The sequence below is a fragment of the Carettochelys insculpta genome, chromosome 11 (assembly GCF_033958435.1).
Source record: "Carettochelys insculpta isolate YL-2023 chromosome 11, ASM3395843v1, whole genome shotgun sequence".
NCBI classification, from domain to species: Eukaryota; Metazoa; Chordata; order Testudines; family Carettochelyidae; genus Carettochelys; species Carettochelys insculpta.
In genome coordinates, this window is record NC_134147.1 from 28,882,799 (window position 1) to 28,903,066 (window position 20,268).

At 48.2% G+C, this 20,268-nt stretch overlaps 1 protein-coding gene across 2 annotated transcripts in view; it reads left to right on the forward strand.

The window, feature by feature from the left end:
* Nucleotides 1-7,465: 7,465 nt before the first annotated feature.
* Nucleotides 7,466-20,268, forward strand: part of CHST13 (carbohydrate sulfotransferase 13) — an 84,416-nt gene continuing 71,613 nt past the window's right edge. Inside the window, exon 1 of one of the 2 annotated variants that reach the window (XM_075005228.1) lies at nucleotides 7,466-7,644. In XM_075005228.1, coding sequence (XP_074861329.1) covers nucleotides 7,551-7,644 — 94 coding nt within the window. In that variant the 5' untranslated portion in view covers nucleotides 7,466-7,550. The remainder of the gene's footprint in view (nucleotides 7,645-20,268) is intronic. The other variant, XM_075005230.1, reaches the window with a different exon arrangement.

A 20,268-nucleotide genomic window follows, 5' to 3' on the forward strand; every position in this document is an offset into this window, starting at 1 on the left:
GCAGGGGTCCCCCCTAGCCAACCCGGAGCCCCCATCTCCATTTTTACAACCAGCCTCACCCTGGCTGGGACCACCTTCACCCTTCTTGGGGTTTGAGCCGCTGGAGTACTATCACAAATCGCTCTCTCCAGTGTCCCAGGTCTCTCGACGATCTCGCTCCCCCAGACGCAGGGGGTATGCACCAAGGGAGTGGTCCAGGTCACCTTCCCAAGAACAGTGCCCATGCTGCCATGGTCATCCCTATCACGTGGGGCATAGACACCACCGGCAGTCTACCAGGGAAAGATCCCCACAGACGGTCCCGTGTCCCCGAGGGCAATCGCGAACAGGGACAGAGACTCAAGTATCTCAGGGGGAACTGGTTATGGAACCCCGAGATTTTCCCTCGCAAGCTTCCAGCGAACGGATGTACCATCACCAACAGGAACTGGAAGGGTCCAGAGAGGCGTATCCTAGTGGTTCCTCGCTCTCCTCCCCGGACGAGGCTACAGCCCCGGGGGACGTCCATCCTCCGGACGATCTCAAACAGTTTCAAGAGCTGTTTAAAAGGGTGGCCTTCACGCAAGGCATCCAGACAGCAGAGGTGCAAGAGAAACACCATAAGCTCCTCAAAAATCTGAGACCTCCGGCCTCCTCCAAAATAGCAATACCACTTGACGAAGCAATCTTGGAGTCCGCCACTATGATATGGCAGACCCCTGTGATTATTCCGCCTGTCCACAAGAGAGCGGATAAGAAATACTTCGTGCCGGCGAAGGGCATGGAGTTCCTGTTCAGCCATCCACAACCAAATTCCTTGGTGGTAGAGTCGTCGCAACAAAGATCAAAGACATCTCAATTCAAGACAGGGGGAACAGACAAAGATGCCAAGAAGCTAGAGCTGTTTGGCAGAAAGGTCTACTCCTCCTCCACACTACTGTTGCGAATGGCAAATGACGCAGTGCATCTAGCAAACTACAATTTCGACAACTACACCAGGTTAACCTCCCTCATGGACTCGCTTCCAGAGGACAAGAAACCGGTGCTCAAGGCCATCGTGCAAGAAGGCTACGCGGCCTCGAGGACGGGAGTTCAGATCGCCCTGGATGTTGCGGACACAGCAGCACGCTCCACAGCTAGGGCAGTGGTGATGTGAAGGGAGTCCTGGCTCCAGACTTCGGGTATACCGAGGGATCTGCAGGCAAAGATCGTCGATCTTCCCTTCGACTCGCAGAAGCTGTTTGGTGAATCAACTGACTTGGTCCTTCATTCCAGTAAAGATTCAAGAGCCACACTTAGGACCCTGGGGATTTACACCCCTCCATACAGAAAGAAAAAGTACTGCCCTCAACAAAGACGGTACCAGTACCAGCAACAGCGTCCCCAGTACCACAGGGGTTACGAGCAAGGGCGACATCAACAGCACCAGCAGTACAGAACTCCCAGGCAACGTTCCCAACAGAGCCGTGCGTCCTCGGGGCAGGGCCAAAGGCCACAAGTTTGACACACAGATCCAGGGCTGCACCATCACTACCATCGCACAAGGTCATCCGAAGCGGTTATTCCACCATCGCCTCCGACCATTCTACGACCAGTGGCAAAGGATCACCACAGACAAATGGGTGCTGGAGATCATAGCCACGGGGTACGCCATCCCCTTCCAGTCGCTCCCACCGCCACGACCTCCACCCAGGCCCCACCTCCAGGAGGCCTCCCACGTAGCGAGGCTCAAGCAGGAGGTAGACCATCTCATGCTCATAGGGGCAGTGGAAAGAGTGCCGGAGCAACTGCAAGGGAAAGGGTTCTCCTCGAGGTACTTCCTCACGGAGAAAAAGACAGGAGGCTGGAGGCCCATCTTAGATCTTCGAGGCCTCAACCGGTATCTGCGCAAGCAACGCTTTCGGATGATCACAATCGCCTCCATCCTTATGGCACTAGACGATGGAGATTGGTTCGCAGCCCTCGATTTACAAGATGCGTATTTTCACATAACTATCCATCCGGCTCACCAACGATTCCTCCGGTTCATGGTAGGCAAAGAACATTTTCAATACAAGGTCCTACCGTTTGGCCTCTCCTTGGCCCCCAGAGTCTTCACCAAGACCTTGGCAGTGGTGTCAGCCTACCTGCACAGACAGGGGGTATTTATATTCCCGTATCTGGACGACTGCCTACTCAAAGGGGCCTCGAAGGAGGAGGTACTACGCATGATACGCGTCACAGCAGGCACGTTCTCTTCGCTCGGCCTGGTTATCAGTCTGGCAAAATCAAAGATAGACCCCACACAGGACATAGAGTTCATAGGGGCACGCATAAATTCTATTACAGCGAGAGTGTATCTACCAGAGACTCGCTTTCGGGCCATCGGCTCCCTCGTGCAAGTCATCACCTTCAGCCCTACGGTGCCAGTTCTGACGTGCTTACAGCTGCTGGGCCACATGGCAGCAGCGACGTTCGTAGTACAGAACGCCAGGTTACACATGCGCAGCATGCAGCACTGGCTGGCGAGCGTATACAAACCGGCAGCACACACCATTCACAGGGTGGTGTCGCCCACAACAGAGGTGCGCAAATCCCTGCAATGGTGGGTAAACCCCAAGAACTTGCTAACAGGGGTACCCTTCCACCAACCACAAATATCGGTTTTTCTTACTACAGATGCCTCCCTCATAGGGTGGGGAGCACACATGGGCGAAGAGGTGACGCAAGGGCTGTGGTCCTCCATGGAGCAGTCACTGCACATAAATATACTGGAGCTCAGAGCAGCGTTCAACACCTGCAGACACTTTGGAGACCATATACAAGGAAAAGTCGTCGGGATCAGTACAGACAATACCTCCACCATGTTTTATATAAACCGGCAAGGAGGAGCTCGGTCCCGTGCCTTATGTGCAGAAGCAGCCCGGTTGTGGAACTGGTGCATTGCCAACAATATAACCTTGAAAGCCTCGTACTTACCAGGCGCTCACAATGTGAAGGCAGACCAGCTGAGCAGGTGTTTCGCACTCACGCACGAGTGGCAGATCCGTCCCGATCTGCTACGACCGATTTTTCACGCATGGGGTTTTCCCCAGATAGACCTGTTTGCTACTCAACACAACAAGAAGTGCCCACGATTCTGCTCCAGGGCAGGACTGGGACGGGGGCCTCTGGGGGATGCATTCACCATCTCCTGGAGGGGCCCCCTGCTTTACGCTTTTCCTCCCACAGTGCTGATCCACAAAGTCTTGCAGAAAGCCAGGAGGGAAGGAGCCCGAATGATCCTGATAGTCCCAACGTGGGATCGACAGCAATGGTTCCCCCTACTCCTGTGCACGTCAGACCGTCCACCGATGCCCCTTCCGGTGGCGCCGGATCTGCTCACGCAAGCCCAGGGGTCCATAGTGCATCTGCACCCCCAAGGCCTGCGACTACAAGCGTGGTTAATCCATGGCTCAGCTCCCTAGAGAGCACATGTATGGAGGAAGTGCAACAAGTCCTAGAAAGTAGCAGGAGGACTTCCACCAGGAAGACCTACAAGCAGAAATGGACTTGCTTCACGGCATGGTGTTCTACCAAACAGCTAGCCCCCCTTTCGGTGCCTATACCTGTAATATTAGAGTATTTACTGGACCTCAAGAGAGGAGGACTCTCACTTTCCTCGTTAAAGGTCCACCTTGCCGCCATTTCAGCGTTCAGACACGAAGAGGAAGGGCACACGGTGTTCGCCCATCCCATGGTTACCAGGTTCCTCAAAGGGTTGGTAAACCTATACCCCCCTCGGAAACCGCTTCCACCTTCGTGGAACTTGGACCTGGTGCTTAATGCGCTAACGGGACCACCGTTCGAGCCTTTGGCCACGGTTTCCCTCCGCCTCCTTACGATAAAGACGACCTTTCGTCTCGCAATCATGTCAGCTCGCAGGGTGAGCGAGCTTGCGGCAGTTATGGCAACGCCACCCTGCACTGTTTTTTCCAAGGAGGCGGTAACCATACGGCTGCATCCAGCCTTTGTTCCTAAAGTTTCTTCTGAGTTTCATATTAACGAACCTATTGTTTTACCCTTGTTTTAACCAAAGCCTCATAACTCTAACAAAGAGGCGCGCCTACACCTCCTGGACGTGAGGAGGGCGCTAGCCTTCTATATAGACAGGACCAAGTCCTTCCGGAAAATGGATAGACTCCTAGTCTCTCTCGCTCCCAAATCGAAAGGAGAAGGTCTCTCTTCGCAGAGAATCTCGAAGCACATCGTATCCTGCATAAAAATATGCTACGAACTCAAAGACTCCTTTACTGGCCACGCCCAGGGCTCATTCCACTAGGGCGGTGGCGGCATCAACAGCCTTTTTGAAGGGCGTTGCGCTAAAAGACATTTGCAGAGCGGCGACCTGGTCATCCTGTGACACCTTCGCCAAACATTACGCCCTTCACAGGGTATTCCAAGAGGATACCCGTTTCTCGACAGCGGTCCTCTCAGGGACAAGCTGCACATAATCCGATTACCCACCTCCTATCTTGGGTTACTGCTGGGTAGTCACCTAATGTGGAGCACCCACGGGGACACTCGAAGAAGAAACAAAAGTTACTCACCGTAGTAACGGTGGTTCTTCGAGATGTGTCCCTGTGGGTGCTCCACTACCCGCCCATCCTCCCCGCTTCGGATCTCTGTTTAGTGTTTTGCAGGAGCATCCGAGGTGGTTGGTCAAGGAACTGGCGGGGACCGGATCACGCACATGGCCAGGAGCGCGCAAGGGAGCGGCGCACACCGGCGCATGCGCGGTCCGGCAGAAACTGCTTGGAAGATCCGATCTGTGGTGCCGGGCGAGCCCGACACCTAATGTGGAGCACCCACGGGGACACATCTCGAAGAACAACCGTTACTATGGTGAGTAACCTTTCTTTACCCCCCTCCATTGTGAAAATTTACCATTTATTCCAACCCTTTGTTTTCTGTCTTTTAACCAATTCCCGATCCATGAAAGGATCTTTCCTCCTATCCCATGACCGCCTAATTTACATAAAAGCCTTTGGTGTGGGACCGTGTCAAAGGCTTTCTGGAAATCTAGGTATATTATGTCCACTGGGTGCCCCTTGTCCGCCATGTTTATTAACCCCTTCAAAGAATTCTAATAGATTAGTTAGACACGACTTCCCTCTGCAGAAACCATGCTGACTTTTGCCCAACAATTCGTGCTCTTCTACGTGCCTTGCAATTTTATTCTTTACTAGTGTTTCTACTAATTTGCCTGGTACTGATGTTAGACTTATCAGTCTATAATTGCCAGTGTCTCCTCTAGAGCCTTTTTTAAATATTGGCGTTATATTGGCCGTCTTCCAGTCATTGGGTACCGAAGCGGATTTAAAGGATAGGTTACAAACCACTGTTAATAACTCCGCAATTTCACATATGAGCTCTTTCAGAACCCTTGGGTGAATACCGTCTGGTCCTGGAGACTTGTTACTATTCAGCTTATCAATTAACTCCAAAACCTCCTCTAATGTCACTTCAATCTGGGAGAGTTCCTCAGATTTGTCACCTAAAAAGGCTGGCTCAGATTTAGGAACCTCTGTAACATCCTCAGCCGTGAAGACTGAAGCAAAGAAATCATTTAATCACTCCGCAATGGCACTGTCTTTCTTGATCGCTCCTTTTATATCTTTATCGTCCAAGGACCCCACTGCTTTTTTAGCGGGCTTCCTGCTTCTAATGTATTTAAAAAACATTTTACTATCATTTTTTGAATTTTTGGCTAGCTGTTCCTCATAATCTTTTTTTGGGTTTTCTTACTACATAATGACACAATGTGGGAGTGTTTGTGTTTCTTTCTATTTTCCTCACTAGGATTTGACTTCCACTTTTTAAAAGCTGCCCTTTTCTCTCTCACTGCCTTTTTAACATGGCTGTTAAGCCATGGTGGTTCTTTGTTAGGTCTCTTACGGTGCTTTTTTATTTGGGGTATACATTTAAGTTGGGCCTCTAGTACGGTGTCTTTAAACAGTTTCCATGCAGCTTCCAGGGATTTTAGTTTAGTTACTCTACCTTTTAGTTTCTGTTTAACTAGCTTCCTCATTTTAGTGTAATTCCCCTTTTTGAAATTAAATGCCGGAGTGTTTGACCGCTGCGGTGTTCTTCCCAACACAGGAATATTAAAAGTTATTATATTGTGGTCACTATTTCCAAGTGGTCCATTTGTCTGAAGATGGCCATGCCACTGCTCTCTCACCAACAGAAGCTGGTCCAATAAAAGATATTACCCCATTCTTGTCTCGCTAACATCCAATGGCTACACCACCACTGCACCTATCTGTGTTTGTCATATTGCTTTGATCAGCATTCTTAAAGAAAAAGTTCTGTGTATTTCCCTTTTATTTAATATAGATAAAACCATATGTCTATTTTAGAAATTATTTTTAAAACATGCAGAATTTAACAAGGCCACTGGAACAATTCATGCAGTGTGGGTGCTGAGAGCCATTGAACCAAAGCTTTGCCCATGAAAGCTTATGCTCCAAAATGTTAGTTTATAAGGTGCCACAGGACTCCTGTTTTTGAAGATACAGACTAATTCGGCTACCCCTCTGACATTGAACCAAACTGTAAACCCTGGTAATAGAAATTGCTTTCAGCCAGGGGGTGCTGCAAACTCTCCCCCCCCCACCCTTTTTTTTGGTTCCAGTACTTGTGGAATTAATCAAGAATGATGTCTCTGCTACAGCCTGATAGGGTGACCCCACAGGAAAGCCCGCATTCTCTTCTAAAAGTCATCCTTAAACTATAAGCCAGAAAGATGAAAAATCTGAAAGGCAGATCTTGCCTGTGGGGTATTTCACATGCTGACACATGTAACTGGAGAACGCAAGTCACTGGCATTATGAATAGCTCTTCTTTGCAGGTATTTAAGCCTCCCTGTATGGTTTGATGGTGGAAAATCGCTTAAATGTGCAATATTATTGGAAACAGTCTTGGGATTTTATAACAATAGGAATTTTCGGGGGAGAAGGGAAGTGCTCCCCGAAGTTGATCAGAACCTCCCTCTGCATTGTTTGCAGCCCACAAACTAGGGCCTTGTTCCCTCCGCACTGTGACTAGTCAGTGAACCGGCCCAGCCTGGCTTCCACTGTGGGATCGCTGGTATTGGTCGCTCCGTGGCGTGCCCAGGCCCAGGCGCAGAGGAGGGAAGGGGTGACCCGACCGGGGGCGAATACCCGAGGCCCACGAGCCACAGCGGCTCTTTGCACCAAACCGAGCCCGGCCGCGGCAGCAGCTCCCCAGCACCCCGCGGGCCATGAGCAGGTCGCTGGGAACTCGGCCGGACGGCTCCACGCAGCCCAGGGGTGGGAACCCCTCAGCAAGCCGCGAGCGCGCCTCCTGCGGCTGCCGGGGAGGGGGCGGGGCCGGGGCCGGCAGCGGCGTTTGGCCGGGGGTGGTCCGCCCCCCCGCTGGGGGCGGGTTGGTTGCGCCCGGCGCGCGCGTGTGTGCCGAGGGCTGCCTTGGTCCCGGGTTCCTGTTCCCTCAGGTCATGAGCAGCCGCGGCCGCGGCCGCCGACGCAGCTGGCTGGTGCCCGCCCCGGGGGGCTTTGCCCCGCGCGAGGATGAGGAAGAGTCGCGTGCACCGCATGGTGCTGGCCGCCTGCCTGGGCTCCTTCCTCCTGGTCATTTTCTACTTCCAAAGCAGCCTCAACCCAGGTGAGTGAGCGCCCGCAGCTGCCGCCGCGGAGTTTGCCCAAGTTTGGCAGGCGCCGCTGCAAGGAGCGGGCTGCCTCGTCCAGGGGCCTGGAGACCGCGGGGCCTCTGCAGTTTGGGGGTCACTCACAGCCGCAAAGGCTCCCGCTGACTTCAGGGAGTGGGGGACCCTCCGTCCGGGTTACTCCGTCCAGCTCGGTGAAGCCCCTCGCTGGCTCTGAAGTGGGATTCGAGCCCTTTGTTTCAGGAGCTGTTCCACTACATCCAAGTTCGACTTGCAGATTTCCTTGTGTGCAGATGGATAGAGACTGTGTGTGCAATAAGCCAATGTCCTCTTGCCGGAGAGTCCCGAAGCAGTGAAAACTCCCTAGGGAATTTACTTGGCCTTCACGCATTTTTCAGATGAGATCATTTTACCTTCACTTTGTATCTTGTTTGTAATAGGAAGGAAAATGGGAGGAGCGAACTATAAATATTTATTTGAATTTCACATCCATTAAAAATACAAACCCTGTGTCCAGATACAAACCTCTGCCCCTGGTAGGGTTAGATTTGATGATGTCAAATAATGCACTAATATAAAATCTGTGCTTGGTATTTAAAATGTCTTTGCTAATTTGTATCACAGCACTAAAGGTGAAAGTATGGACTAGGTTTCAGATGGGTGTCAGGTCACACCTGGACCCATTGAAATGCATAAAGAAAAAGTTAAAATTATTGTTTCATTGTGGAAGGGAGTAACTTTTTTATGGCTACTCCCAGTTTATACATTGTGCTTGGGGAGAAAAGTCTATAATAACAACTTGAAAATAAACAGTCTTGTGCTAAGAGGGTGAGATGTTTCACTGCCTGCTTTCTGTTCTGTCCTTGAAAAACTACTTACTTCGTGTTTCCAGAGATGATATTAGGTAATTCCAGTAGTTTAACAATTTACTTTTGTCCTCTGATAACATCAGAGATCGGTCGGTGGTGCTTTACAGTTATATCCTCAAATTCAAAATACCTGTTTGAGGGAAGTGTTTCTAGAATTTTACCAATCTGAAGTTAATTGTTTGTAATTTCTGTTTTATAGTTGCTGTTCCATCACTTTAACACACTTAAAAAAAATAATAGCACGTCGCTTGTCGGATTAATGCATGATTTGAAAATCGTATTAGGCTTGTGAGTTTGTTATGCTTACTGTTAACCATTTACTAAATGAGCTGTTCAGTCCTAAGAAAACTGCATTAGTTTTCTATTAAAGTACATTTTAAAACTAACAACTGCAGTTCTATTTTGATATTTGGAACATTCAGTAGAAAAATGTTGCAGTCGGTCAGCTAACAGTGCATTCAAGAGAGATGGCCAAATTGTATATTCACTTCACTGGAATTGCACTGGTGTAAAGGAGAGGAGCATCTGGTCTGTTATATGATTTTACTATAGTGTTTTTTGTTTAAAATAGGAGGACACCTTCTATGGCCCTGAATCTGAAGATATTTTTTCATGTTCTCCACCTTAATCCTGGGAATACTCCCAATATTGATTTGCATGAGAGATTACTCACAGGATTCAAGTTAACTATGATGAGCAAAAAGGTTTGCTGGTTCAGGCAGTCAGAGTGACCGAATCATTACAGCCACATTGGAGTGAGACCATCTTACATTTGAAACTCATGGTCTATGTCTACACTAGCCCCAAACTTCGAAATGGCCATGCAAATGGCCATTTTGAAGTTTACTAATGAAGCGCTGAAATACATATTCAGCGCCTCATTAGCATGCGGGCGGCCTTGGCACTTCAAAATTGACGTGGCTCATCGCCGCGCGGCTTGTCCCGACGAGGCTCCTTTTCGAAAGGACCCCACCTTCTTCGAAGTCCCCTTATTACTATCTGCTCATAGGAATAAGGGGACTTAGAAGTAGGCAGGGTTCTTTCGAAAAGGAGCCCTGTCTGAACGAGCCGCATGGTGGCGAGCCGTGTCAATTTCAAAGTGCCGCAGCCGCCCGCATGCTAATGAAGCGCTGAATATGTATTTCAGCGCTTCATTAGTAAACTTCAAAATGGCCATTTGCGTGGCCATTTCGAAGTTTGGGGCTAGTGTAGACACGGCCATGCTGTTGAGGTGCTGAGTAACACCTGTTGAGTTTGTTGGAAATTGAGCACATTCAATCCAAGGCTCAGACCCTTATTCAGAAAAATGTCACTTTTGAGAGCTGTCATATGAGCGAATTTCATACGAAACAAGGTTTTCTTGCAGCTGAATATTTAGGAGCAAATCCTCAGCTGGTATGAATTATTACCACTCAGGAACCTTTTCACGCACGCGTGTGTGTGTGTGTGTTGGTTCTGAATGGTGGTCATTGATTCCAACTGAGGATCTGGCCTTTGAACTCACAATAAAGATGACTATTGAATGAATCAAAGGGACACAAGTGTCCTCTGAAATCACAAGATTTGGAGGTAATTTCCAGTGTTGCTGTTGCCTGCCAGTGTCCTTTCTTCATTTTTTGTGGTTTTGCTGTTTCTGTTCCATCTATAGAAGTGTTACAATTGAGTGCAATCAAATGCAGAAAACACGCAATCTGAAAAATACGATTTTCTTAGCTGAGATCAAATTGAGGTTTCTCTCTTTAGGTGTTGTGTATAGCAATAGCAACTAAACAATTTTAGATGGACTTCTGTGTGTGTGTTTTAAAGCTGATAGTGGCTTTTAAAATTATATGGTGTATTCTGGTATTACAAAAAGCATTCCAGAGCAAGAGAGCATCCCAAAAGTCTCCTTTAGAATAATCAGATGCCTTTTTTTGTTGTTGCTGTGTTAGGTTCTTAGGGTTGTATTTTGTATGTAACCTGAAGTGCTGAAGTAGTAACTGATCTATCAGTGCTAAAGGCACAGATAAATTCTGTTGTCATTTTAGCTGGAATCCAGGCTTAAAATTAAGAGGAAGAGCAAGACAAATGATCATTTTATTAGACATAGAAAATTATTGGCATATAAGAGAAAAAACTGAAAGTAGGAATTTCAGCTGGTTTAGTGATGTTTGTGCATGGAGCAGCTTGCACTGAAATAACAAGTAATATTGAACGAGGGTACTCTCTTTCGGAAGTTAGAGTGTAAAGTACACACTTGTACTGAAATAACTAAAAATGTGAATTACCTTTGATTTGTTGTTTTGGTTCCAGTTCCACTCAAATAAGCGTTCTGACCACAATCCATCTCCGTTGCTGGTACAGGGATCAAACTTGTTTCTGTCAAAGGCAAAATCACCATTGTCCTCAGTGGAAGCAAAATTGAGCTGTATCCTACAAGCAGTTTACATCAAAATAACTTGGCTGAATTCAGTGGAGCTGCTCCAGATAACATATGACAGCTGAAGTCAAGTTCTGGACCACTTTGTCATGGGTAGTGGAGCTATCCAATATTTAACCTTGATTTTAGGCAGAACTACAAGTCCACAGGTGCAACACCTTCTTAAATAAACATCATCATTGGAATCTAACGCACTCTTTGAGCTAGCCTTAGCTCTTGGTACCATTGGTGTCCATCCACTGAGCGCTTGGATTGATGCTGGGGTAACCAAAGTCAGAACCTGGTCCTCTTCACTGTTTTCTCTTTTAGCTTTAGCTGTGCTTGTGTCTTGTTGGTTTTGTCTCTGTGAGCTTTGTCTACCCCAGGTACCCTCTCCGAGCTAATGCTAGTGCAGCTTCCCCTGTGGTAGCAACACTGGGAGTGCTAGTGCAGAATAGGCTCCATGGGGTGTTTGGCTTTATACCGTTGTGACATTTTAACCCCACTTAAGCCAAGTCTAGGTGACACAGTGCTGCCGTGCTGGTGGCTGCTGGCATCTTGTCTATACTGAACCTCCGGCCACTGCTGCCACGGGGGGAATATTGGGCTCAACCGGGCCATTGAATGAAGTACAGAGATGGAGCTGCTTGAACAGGGGAGCAAGCGGGGTGCTGTAGTGGCCTCCCTGTGAGGACTGAAGTCTCAGCTAAAGGATGGGAGATGCGGGACTGGCTGACCGAACTGGCCTGCAGGGGGATCTGTAGGTTTACAGTTTGCATTAACCTTCCCCAGGCTGGCACTTTCTGCCTTGCCAGGCTGAGGAATGCTTTAGGTTGTCTGCAATGTCTCCCAACCAGTTAAACAAATAGCTACTCCATCCCGTGGGTATTTGAATATTTCCTATGTAAAAGAGACAAGTCTCTGAAGGAAGCATTGTAAGCGACCTTCAACTCTGCAGGGCCTGAGTCTCCTCTAACCATCGTAAATCAGAAGTAGCTCCACTGAAGCCAGTGGGGCTCTGCTGATATAGGTGAGTGGAGAAACAGGTGCCCTTTGCATAAGGTATTTCAGTTGCTGCCTGTGGTGTTCATAGGATAGTGAAGAGCCACTGGGCTACTGCTACCAACCACCTCAGCCTGCAAAATAGGATTTTCCTCTGTGCATTTGTTGACTCTGGCACTATTGTTTACTAGACCCAAGTGGCAGTCCAGGGTTCTAGGTGCCTTGCAGGACTGGGGTTTCCTTCAGCTAGTGAATTCAAAGTTCGGTATTCATAGAGTCATGGCATTATTGCCAGAAGAGAGTGATCTGATATATTCTGGATGGACTCCTGTATATCACAGACCACTAAACTTCATCCAGTTCCCCTTGCACTGAAATAACAACTCATATTGAACTAGGACACACTCTTTCGGACGTCAGAGTGTAAACTACACACTTGTACTGAAATAACTAAAAATGTGAGTTACCTTTGATCAATTTCAGTTGCTGCCTGTGGTGTTTGTAGATCAATACCTTTGTCTGATTAAACCACTCTTCTAGAGAGGCAGCCAGTCTTCAGCAGAAGACATCCAGAGGTGGAGAGTCCACCACTTCCGTTGGCAGTTTGTTCTCATGGTTAATCCCATGGCATTATTTCTAATTTGCTATTGGTTTGTTTTATGTCTTACTGCCCTTCGGTAACCAATGTTGCAGGGGATCCTGCATTTTCTAGACTTCTTGTCAGTCCAGCTGTGGGTGTGAGTTGTTGAACCCACAAGAACCTTGCACTGCCCTGGATGCGCACAGGTCCTGCTGGCTTCAGAAGGACTTACACTGTTGGGGTTGGGCAGCAAATAGCTAATGGATGTTGTGGCACCCAGTAAGCTCAGGAAAAGCAAATGACTTCTGTGGCTGGTGCTCTAAATACTGCATCTTCTAAAAGACCCTGAATTGTTTTCACATTTACATCCCCTAATGACCCAGGAATGGAAGAAAGGGCGCCGATGCCCCATGCACTGTGATGCTACTTAGCCATTAATATTAGTAGCTGGTTATGAAATAATGCTTAAGAAAAAGGGGATGGGGGAGGGATGCAACTTGCAGAGTAGCTGACGGGCTTTTCAGAATGCTTCTGTTCTGAAACATGCCCACGGAAAAGGCCCTGTCTTGCTCCCCACATGCACCTGGTCCTGACTATTGATGCTGAAACTGTTAAAGGTTTTTTTTTTTTTTTTGGGGGGGGTGGGGGGAGTTTCTTGCTACTTTTCACTCTGTTAGCTCTGTTTGAAGCAGCCCAGCTGTGGCAGAATGAGTTGAGCTGTATTTTGGTTTTCACACATCATCAGAAGAAAGCCTTCATTACCATTCCACTTGCAGGGCCAAAGTGTCTCCTTGGACTCGAGGCACCTTGCAGGCAATAGGGTTCTGTAGGTGAAAGCAAGGGCAGAAGGCATCCTGATGGACAAGATTCCCCTACTCCGATGGCAGGTTTCTGTAGAACAAGGGTTCTCCACCTGGGTTCATGAACAAGAGTTAGGGAGATACAATCACTTTGCCCTTTCCATATTACCAAGTGTAGCGGGATCCTAGCTAGCTGGAGAGTAGATTTTGAGGGGAAGGGGCTGGAAAGAAATTCCGCTGTGGAAAACATTATCTCCTATAAAATATCTGTTCATTGAAATGATTCATAAAGACAGTAGTAGAAGACATGCGTATTTCCTGCTCATATTTCCTGTGCTTTTCAGCACAGAAGAACTCGGTTTTTGTTTTGTGCTCTAAAGGCAGGGGAGCCATGTGACTTGAGAACTAATTCCAATGCTGTTCACACCAGCTGTGACTCCTGGTGATGCGGCATGTGCATTGTGTTCTACATGAGCCCAAGCCGTCAAATGTGGATCTCAATGTGGCGCATCCCAACATTCAGGAGTTTGAGTTTCATCCAGGCCCACCTCTACCCTGCACATTGTTAGGTCTCCTTTGACCAAAGTGGCTCCAAAGTAGTGTGCTAGCTGGCTTGGCTTGTAAGCCAAGATTTGCAAAGGTGACTAGTGATTTTGGATGAATCTGTTTTTAGGTCCCCACTTTGAGGTGTCCTAACAGGAGCTAATTTTGAGGCGTATTGAGCCCCCACTCTCTGGAAGCCAGGCCATTTTAAGGTGTGTCAAGTTAGGCACCCAAAATCAACAGTCACTTTTGAAAATCTTGGCCTGACTAAGCTGTCCCTGTCCACTCTGGCCTTGTCCCGAGTGGGGAAATGCGCTGCAGTGCAGCTGCACTAGTGGTAGCACCCGTGGCAACTTTCCCCTAAAATGCCTTACTGCAGGCAGAGCCGCTAAAGTTGGGAGAATGGAAAAATATTTTAATTTATATTTTTAAAAATCCTCATTGAAATTAATCCTGGACTTTTACCCCCCTTGCTTCTCAGCTGATGCACTCAGAGTGCTTTCAGATAAGAATTTAACTTATATTTGACATCAGCCCCTGTGAGATAAGTAAAGATTATTACACCAGTCTTGCAGCTGGGGAAACCGAGGAACAGAGTCGTTAAGTGACTTGTCCAAGGCCACCCAGAGTTGCAAATACATATGGGCTTAGGTTTAAATGTTGCTACCCCTGTACTTAAAGTTAAACATGTGTAAGTATTTGCAGGAGTAGGGCCCAGCACAGTAAGATTCTTGGGTCCCCCACTCCCAGCCTGCTCTCCCCACCTCCCCGTTTGCTCAAACCACTGGACTAGGGTGGCCAACGTTGTATTTCAAGAATAATCATCTGTTTTCTTAGCATCCCTATCGCTCTCCTCTTCCCAATATTGTTATATTTATTGTTCATTTTATTAAAAATAGTGAGTAATACTCACCTCCATTTGCTGGGGCGTTTCTTGCTGTTGTTTTGCAACACTCGGGCTATGGCATTTGCAGAGCTAGAGACGACATATTGGGATTGCCTTATTTTCCTCTTAGAGAGCTGGCCTCTGTACCCACCCTGTCCAACACGCTGTCTGTTTGCCACGTGGGCAGCGTGATGTGATGAATGCAGCTTGTTAGAGCTGCACGTGCCCCACCGCTTGGTGGGACAAGCACGGTGGCAGCAGCAGAGGCAGCTCTTCCTGCAGCTCATTCGGGCCGTGGGACGGCTCAGGGCTGGGCGACGCGGCTCGGATGGTGTGGCATGGCTCTTGGGGCGGGGCTGAGCGATGCGGCTCGGCTTGGCTCTCCAGGGCTTGGGCAGCGCGGTGTGGCTTTGGGCTGACAGCTACGGCAGCATGGCTCTGGCCAGTCTCCTGGCTCCTCGTAGTGTTCCTGGCTGCAGGGGGGTGGTGAGTAGGCCGTCTGTCTGCAGTGCGGAGGGAGGGAGGGAGGGTGCCTGGCTGTGGGGGGGAGGGAGGGAGGGAGGGAAGTAGGGTGCCTGGCTGTGGGGGGGGAGGGAGGGAAGTAGGGTGCCTGGCTGTGCAGGGAGAAGTCGAAGGCACCTGGTGGCGGGAGGCGGCACCTGGCCAGGGGAGGCGGGAGGGGCATGTGGCAATCAGTTCAATTGGTTTTGGACACCACGGCTGTACACCCTCCCATCGACCTCCCTTACTCCACATGATAGCTTGGGGTAGGGGGTTGGCTGCCAACCACAGAGAGAGATTTTGCTGCATCTTCCGTACACCCACAAAATCAAACTCCAGAAGATCTTCCCAGCAGTATAGATGTATTCTCAGCAACTCCCGATCTCAGTGTACAGAGATGAAGCAATAGAAGACCTGCCTATCAGTAAGGAGCTGTTAGTTGCACTCAAAGCAGTCCCTCTGCATCTTTTCTAAAAGTTTACTTCTCATTTGGAGATTCTGGGGAAAATCCTGATGCAGTTGAAATACTGGTAAAACTCGCATGGCTTTCAAAAGGATCTGAAATGCCTTCCTAGTGTTTAATGGTAATAATTCAGGGAAATGAATACATCAGAATGATCCAGTACTACTCAAACTGTTGTGCTGTGGTTACCCCAAGTGCCAACTGATGATTGCATCAAAAACTTGTGTTTGAAAAAGAAGAGCAATACTGAACACTACTTCTTTCAGATACACTGAATTGAAGTGAAATCCCAAGTAGCATCAAGCGAGGCATGCTGTGCCTTCTCTTGCCCAGTCAGGTACTCAGTTTTGTATTGTACCTCGTCCTGCAGCAGAGGTCAGCAACCCCTGGCACGGGTGCCAAAAGTGGCATGTGAGCTGATTTTCACCAGCACACGAGATGGAGGCTCAGCCCCACCCTTCTCCCCAGGGCAGCCGGGAACTTGCTTAAAGTCATGCTGCTTGTGGATTACGGGAGACAAGCTAATGCTCCCAACCACCACCTACACAGTAAAGCTCTGCATCTGAATGTATTAATGAAGCTAGTGTAAGCAGGACTATTAGTGACTTTAAAAAGTATCACCAGCACTTGGACTGTACATAGAGGTCAAACAGTCATATTTCGGCACTCCGCCTTAGTATGGTTGCCAGCCACTATCCTATTAACATGCTGTGCTTGGAACTCCATTGACATCAGTTGTGATTCTCTGCACAAGAACGTGAGAGTATAAGAATGGCCATTACTGGGTCAGACCAAAGGTCCATCTAGCCCAGCATCCCATCTGCCAACAGTGGCCAGTGCCAGGTGCCCTAGAGGGGGTGGACTGAAGACAATGATCAAGCAACTTGTCTCCTGCCATCCATCTCCAGCGTCTGACAAACAGTTGCTGGGGACGCCATTCCTACCCCTGGCTAATGGTCTTTTATGGACCTAACCTCCGTGAATTTATCTAGCTCTTCTTTGAACACTCATAGTCCTAGCCTCCACAACCTCCTCTGGCAAGGAGTTCCACAGGTTGACTGTGTGCTCTGTGAAAAAGAACTTTCTTTTATTAGTTTTCAACCTCCTACCCATTAACCAGATCAAATCTTGTTAGCAGTTGACCAACCCAATTCTAAATCTTCCCAGCTAATGGTGGAGATCTCACTTCCCTCTGATTTGTGCTATGTGACAGTCACTTGGTGTGAAAATACAAGGAACCCTCTAGGGCTTTTATCCATTTGCTTTTGTTGCAAATGGGTTGCATAAGTTTTCTTCAGCTCATGCTCCAGTTTTTAGCAATATGATATCTGAGAGGCAGTACTCTGGCTGCAAGAGGCAATATGCTTGTGTGCTGTTAAAAACATTTGGCCAGTATATCAGCAGAGACACTGGACAGCAGTGTGTGGGAAGTGACATTCCAGAATGCCATTTCCCACACACTGCTTGCATTTGCTGATGTTGAAAGGAAGGCGTGTAACATAGAATCTGTGACCCAGTCTTGTGCACTCACTGTCTGGCCCTACGCTCGAACATGGATCCATAATGGAGTCCATATGTTCCTGAGCACCAGCCCATTCATGTGGAATGCTTTCTAGTTCCTCTTGGCTTTGTGCAGTTTTCTGACAGCTTCTGATGTTTGCTAGAGGGTCAGTGGGCCTTATCTTGTCTGGATGCTTATTCTGCATCTGCAGACGTGGGAGAGACAATTGTGATCCTGGGGAATTTGCCATATTGATCCAGGCCTGTGTCATCACAAGGTTTGGTTCATTCAGTGCGCCCTGCAAGGGGCTATGTCTCACGAATGCTGTCTGGTGAGTTCACTGTTTTTACCCTGGCGAGCTCTGAAACAGCCTCAATCTTTTGCGTATTACAGCAACCTTCATGTCTAACCATGGGGGAGGGAGGAAGGGCCAGGCGGAACATTCCCAGTAAGACAGGCTGTGACTATTTCACTTCTGGCATGGGTTGGCCAGAGCCCAAGTTTACCAGACATTCAGTTCACATAGTACCTGGCTTCCCTCAGCTGTTTGCTGCTGAGGACAAGGGTTGGCATATAGGAGAGGCAGGAGAGCACAATTCCCATCCCTGGGCTAAAGGAGGGGTAACTCTCCCTTCTCCTTGACTGGAGAATGTTCTAATCTACTTTAACCCTGGAGGAGGTGACTGGGGAGAGCGCTATATGTGGGGCCACAAAGTGGGAGAGTCCTGGTTTGGATGGTGTGATTGGGTTTGGGATGACTCAGCTCCGATAGCTGGGACATGTGCCCAGAGCACTGGGTGGAAGTAAAAATAAATGAGCACCCAGCATCCCTTAGGGCTGGCCAGTTTCACAAGAGCTGGAATGGTTCTGAGGCTAAGTGGTCTGAGCTGCGGGGAGGAGAGCCCGGCCTGGCAATGGAGGTATACACTGTTCACTCGTCGTGATTTGTTCGCTGTCTGGAGCCAAGATGGTGAAATTGTCTTTAATCTGATGATGACCCTAAAGGGAGAAACCCTCCATGGTGTAACACTTCTAGCTTCACTTCTACCACAAGGGAAACATCACCAGAAGCCGGGCTATGATCACAGTGGTTCCTTCTGACTTTTAAACCCGTGGAGTTTCACAGAGTTGGGGAGTCTTGAGAGAATAGCAGCGCCGCCAGCCATGCAGCAGGAAGCTCAGCCAGAGACAAGGAACCACCTTAGTCGGACACTCCTAGGCACTGATTCTGTGATTGCTGCTTGGTCCTCCCCCTCAGGATGGAGCCCGTCCCTCCCATGTAATCAGTGGGAGTTTGAGGCACATAAGGCAGGTGATGGGCCTGACTAGCGGAGCTGCGTGGCAGGAGGAGTTCTTTTAGTGGGAAATTTCTCAACTGCAACATTTTTTTTTTTAAATTTAAAAAAAATGCAAAGGAAGGAAAAATCAGTCTCACGATGTAAGGAAAAAAACCCCTGGAGCTTAAACGTTTTCGGTTTTGGTGTTTTGATGAAAAGCCAACAGTTTCCCTGTAGGCAGAGACTCTGAGTGGAAAGTTTCATTTAGTATAAAAGCAAAACAAGCAAACCAGTTTTTTGTCAAAAACCTGACTTGGTGGAAAATTTTCAAGCTGCCCTACCTGCAGATGAGGCTGCACTGCATAGTTTTGCCCCAGTCACTTTCCTGTGACCTGACTCTGGAAAGCCCTTCAAGTAGGGGCAGCGTGGATGCAGCTTTTGGAAGAACTTCTAAATATTCCAGGTAAGATGATAGTCTGGGCCAGTTCTGGCAGACCTGTGCACTGTGTGGAACACAGTCCTGCAATCCTGTTTGAAGCTGGCAGCTCAGTACTCCTGATGCACTAATGATCTGAGTGTCATGCAGTGTTCCTTGTAAGCTGAGCTCTTGGGCAGCCACCTGAGAAAGATTCAGGTGCCGTCCAGCTGATTAGCACAGCGCCTACAGCCATTAGCCTGTATTTCTACTGGTGGTGCACATCCATACATGCTTTGTTGCGCATCACAAAAGTTATTCCACACATCGCTGTGAAAATTTAGATGAAACATCTAAATTTATAAAACTATATTACTAAAACCACTTTTCCATCAGCTGCTGCTTGGTGAATACCTCCCTGACTTCCTGCATCCACTCTGACAAAGTCACAGACCCAGTTACGCAAGCTAGGAATTTCTCACAACGAATTGTCCTAGCATGGCTGTCTTTAGCAGTGACCGTTTTGAGTTAAAGGATTAAAATTCTGATGTAATCCAGCAGAAAGCACAATGCTTGCCAGAATTTATCAAACTGTTTATAATGGTGACTTTTTTTTGCTTGGCTCTTTTTATTGGACACATCTGGACAGATGCCATATTCCTCTCATTAAATTGCACTTACAGACCCTCAGCCACTCGGATGGTAGGTCTCACTGAACATCTGCAGTTAGAGATCCGCCCAAACCTCAACCCAGCTGTGAACACCAAACATGGGCCCCTTTGTCTGCTGAAGCTTTTGCACAATCATAGCTACCCTGTGTGGATGAGCTCCCACAGTGTAAGACCAGGCTTGCACCTATGTACTTCTCCAATTGCAGGAGTAAGTCACTCTGATGCAATGTCTATATGTGGGATTTGCACCAGTGTAACTCTATCATTGCAGTCACATCATTGCAAATGCCTGTTCTGTATAGGTTCTTATGCTGTGCTCATCACAGTAGTACTTGAGAGTACATCACCATTGCAATAAAAGCCCCATGACAGAGAGTCTGGGGTAGTGGTGGGCGACCTCTGGCCCTTAGGGGTGCTGTGTGGCCCAAGAGAGATTTTGTTTACTGTCGCCCATATGCAGAGTTGCCAGTGGTTTTTGTCCATGTAATCTTTTGCTATCAGTATTACTAAAATGACTTACTCGTGAAGTGAGGTGGGTACTGATTGCACAAAAGAACATTGACTGTAAGAGACATGTGCTCCCTCTGCATCCAATCAGAGCACTGCTATGATTTCAGTCCGCACACCTTACAGATTCTAGGTACACAAGCAAAATAGCCTTGTCCTGGGAGATCATCTCTGTTATGATGCTCTTGCAGCCCACTGGGGTGATACGAA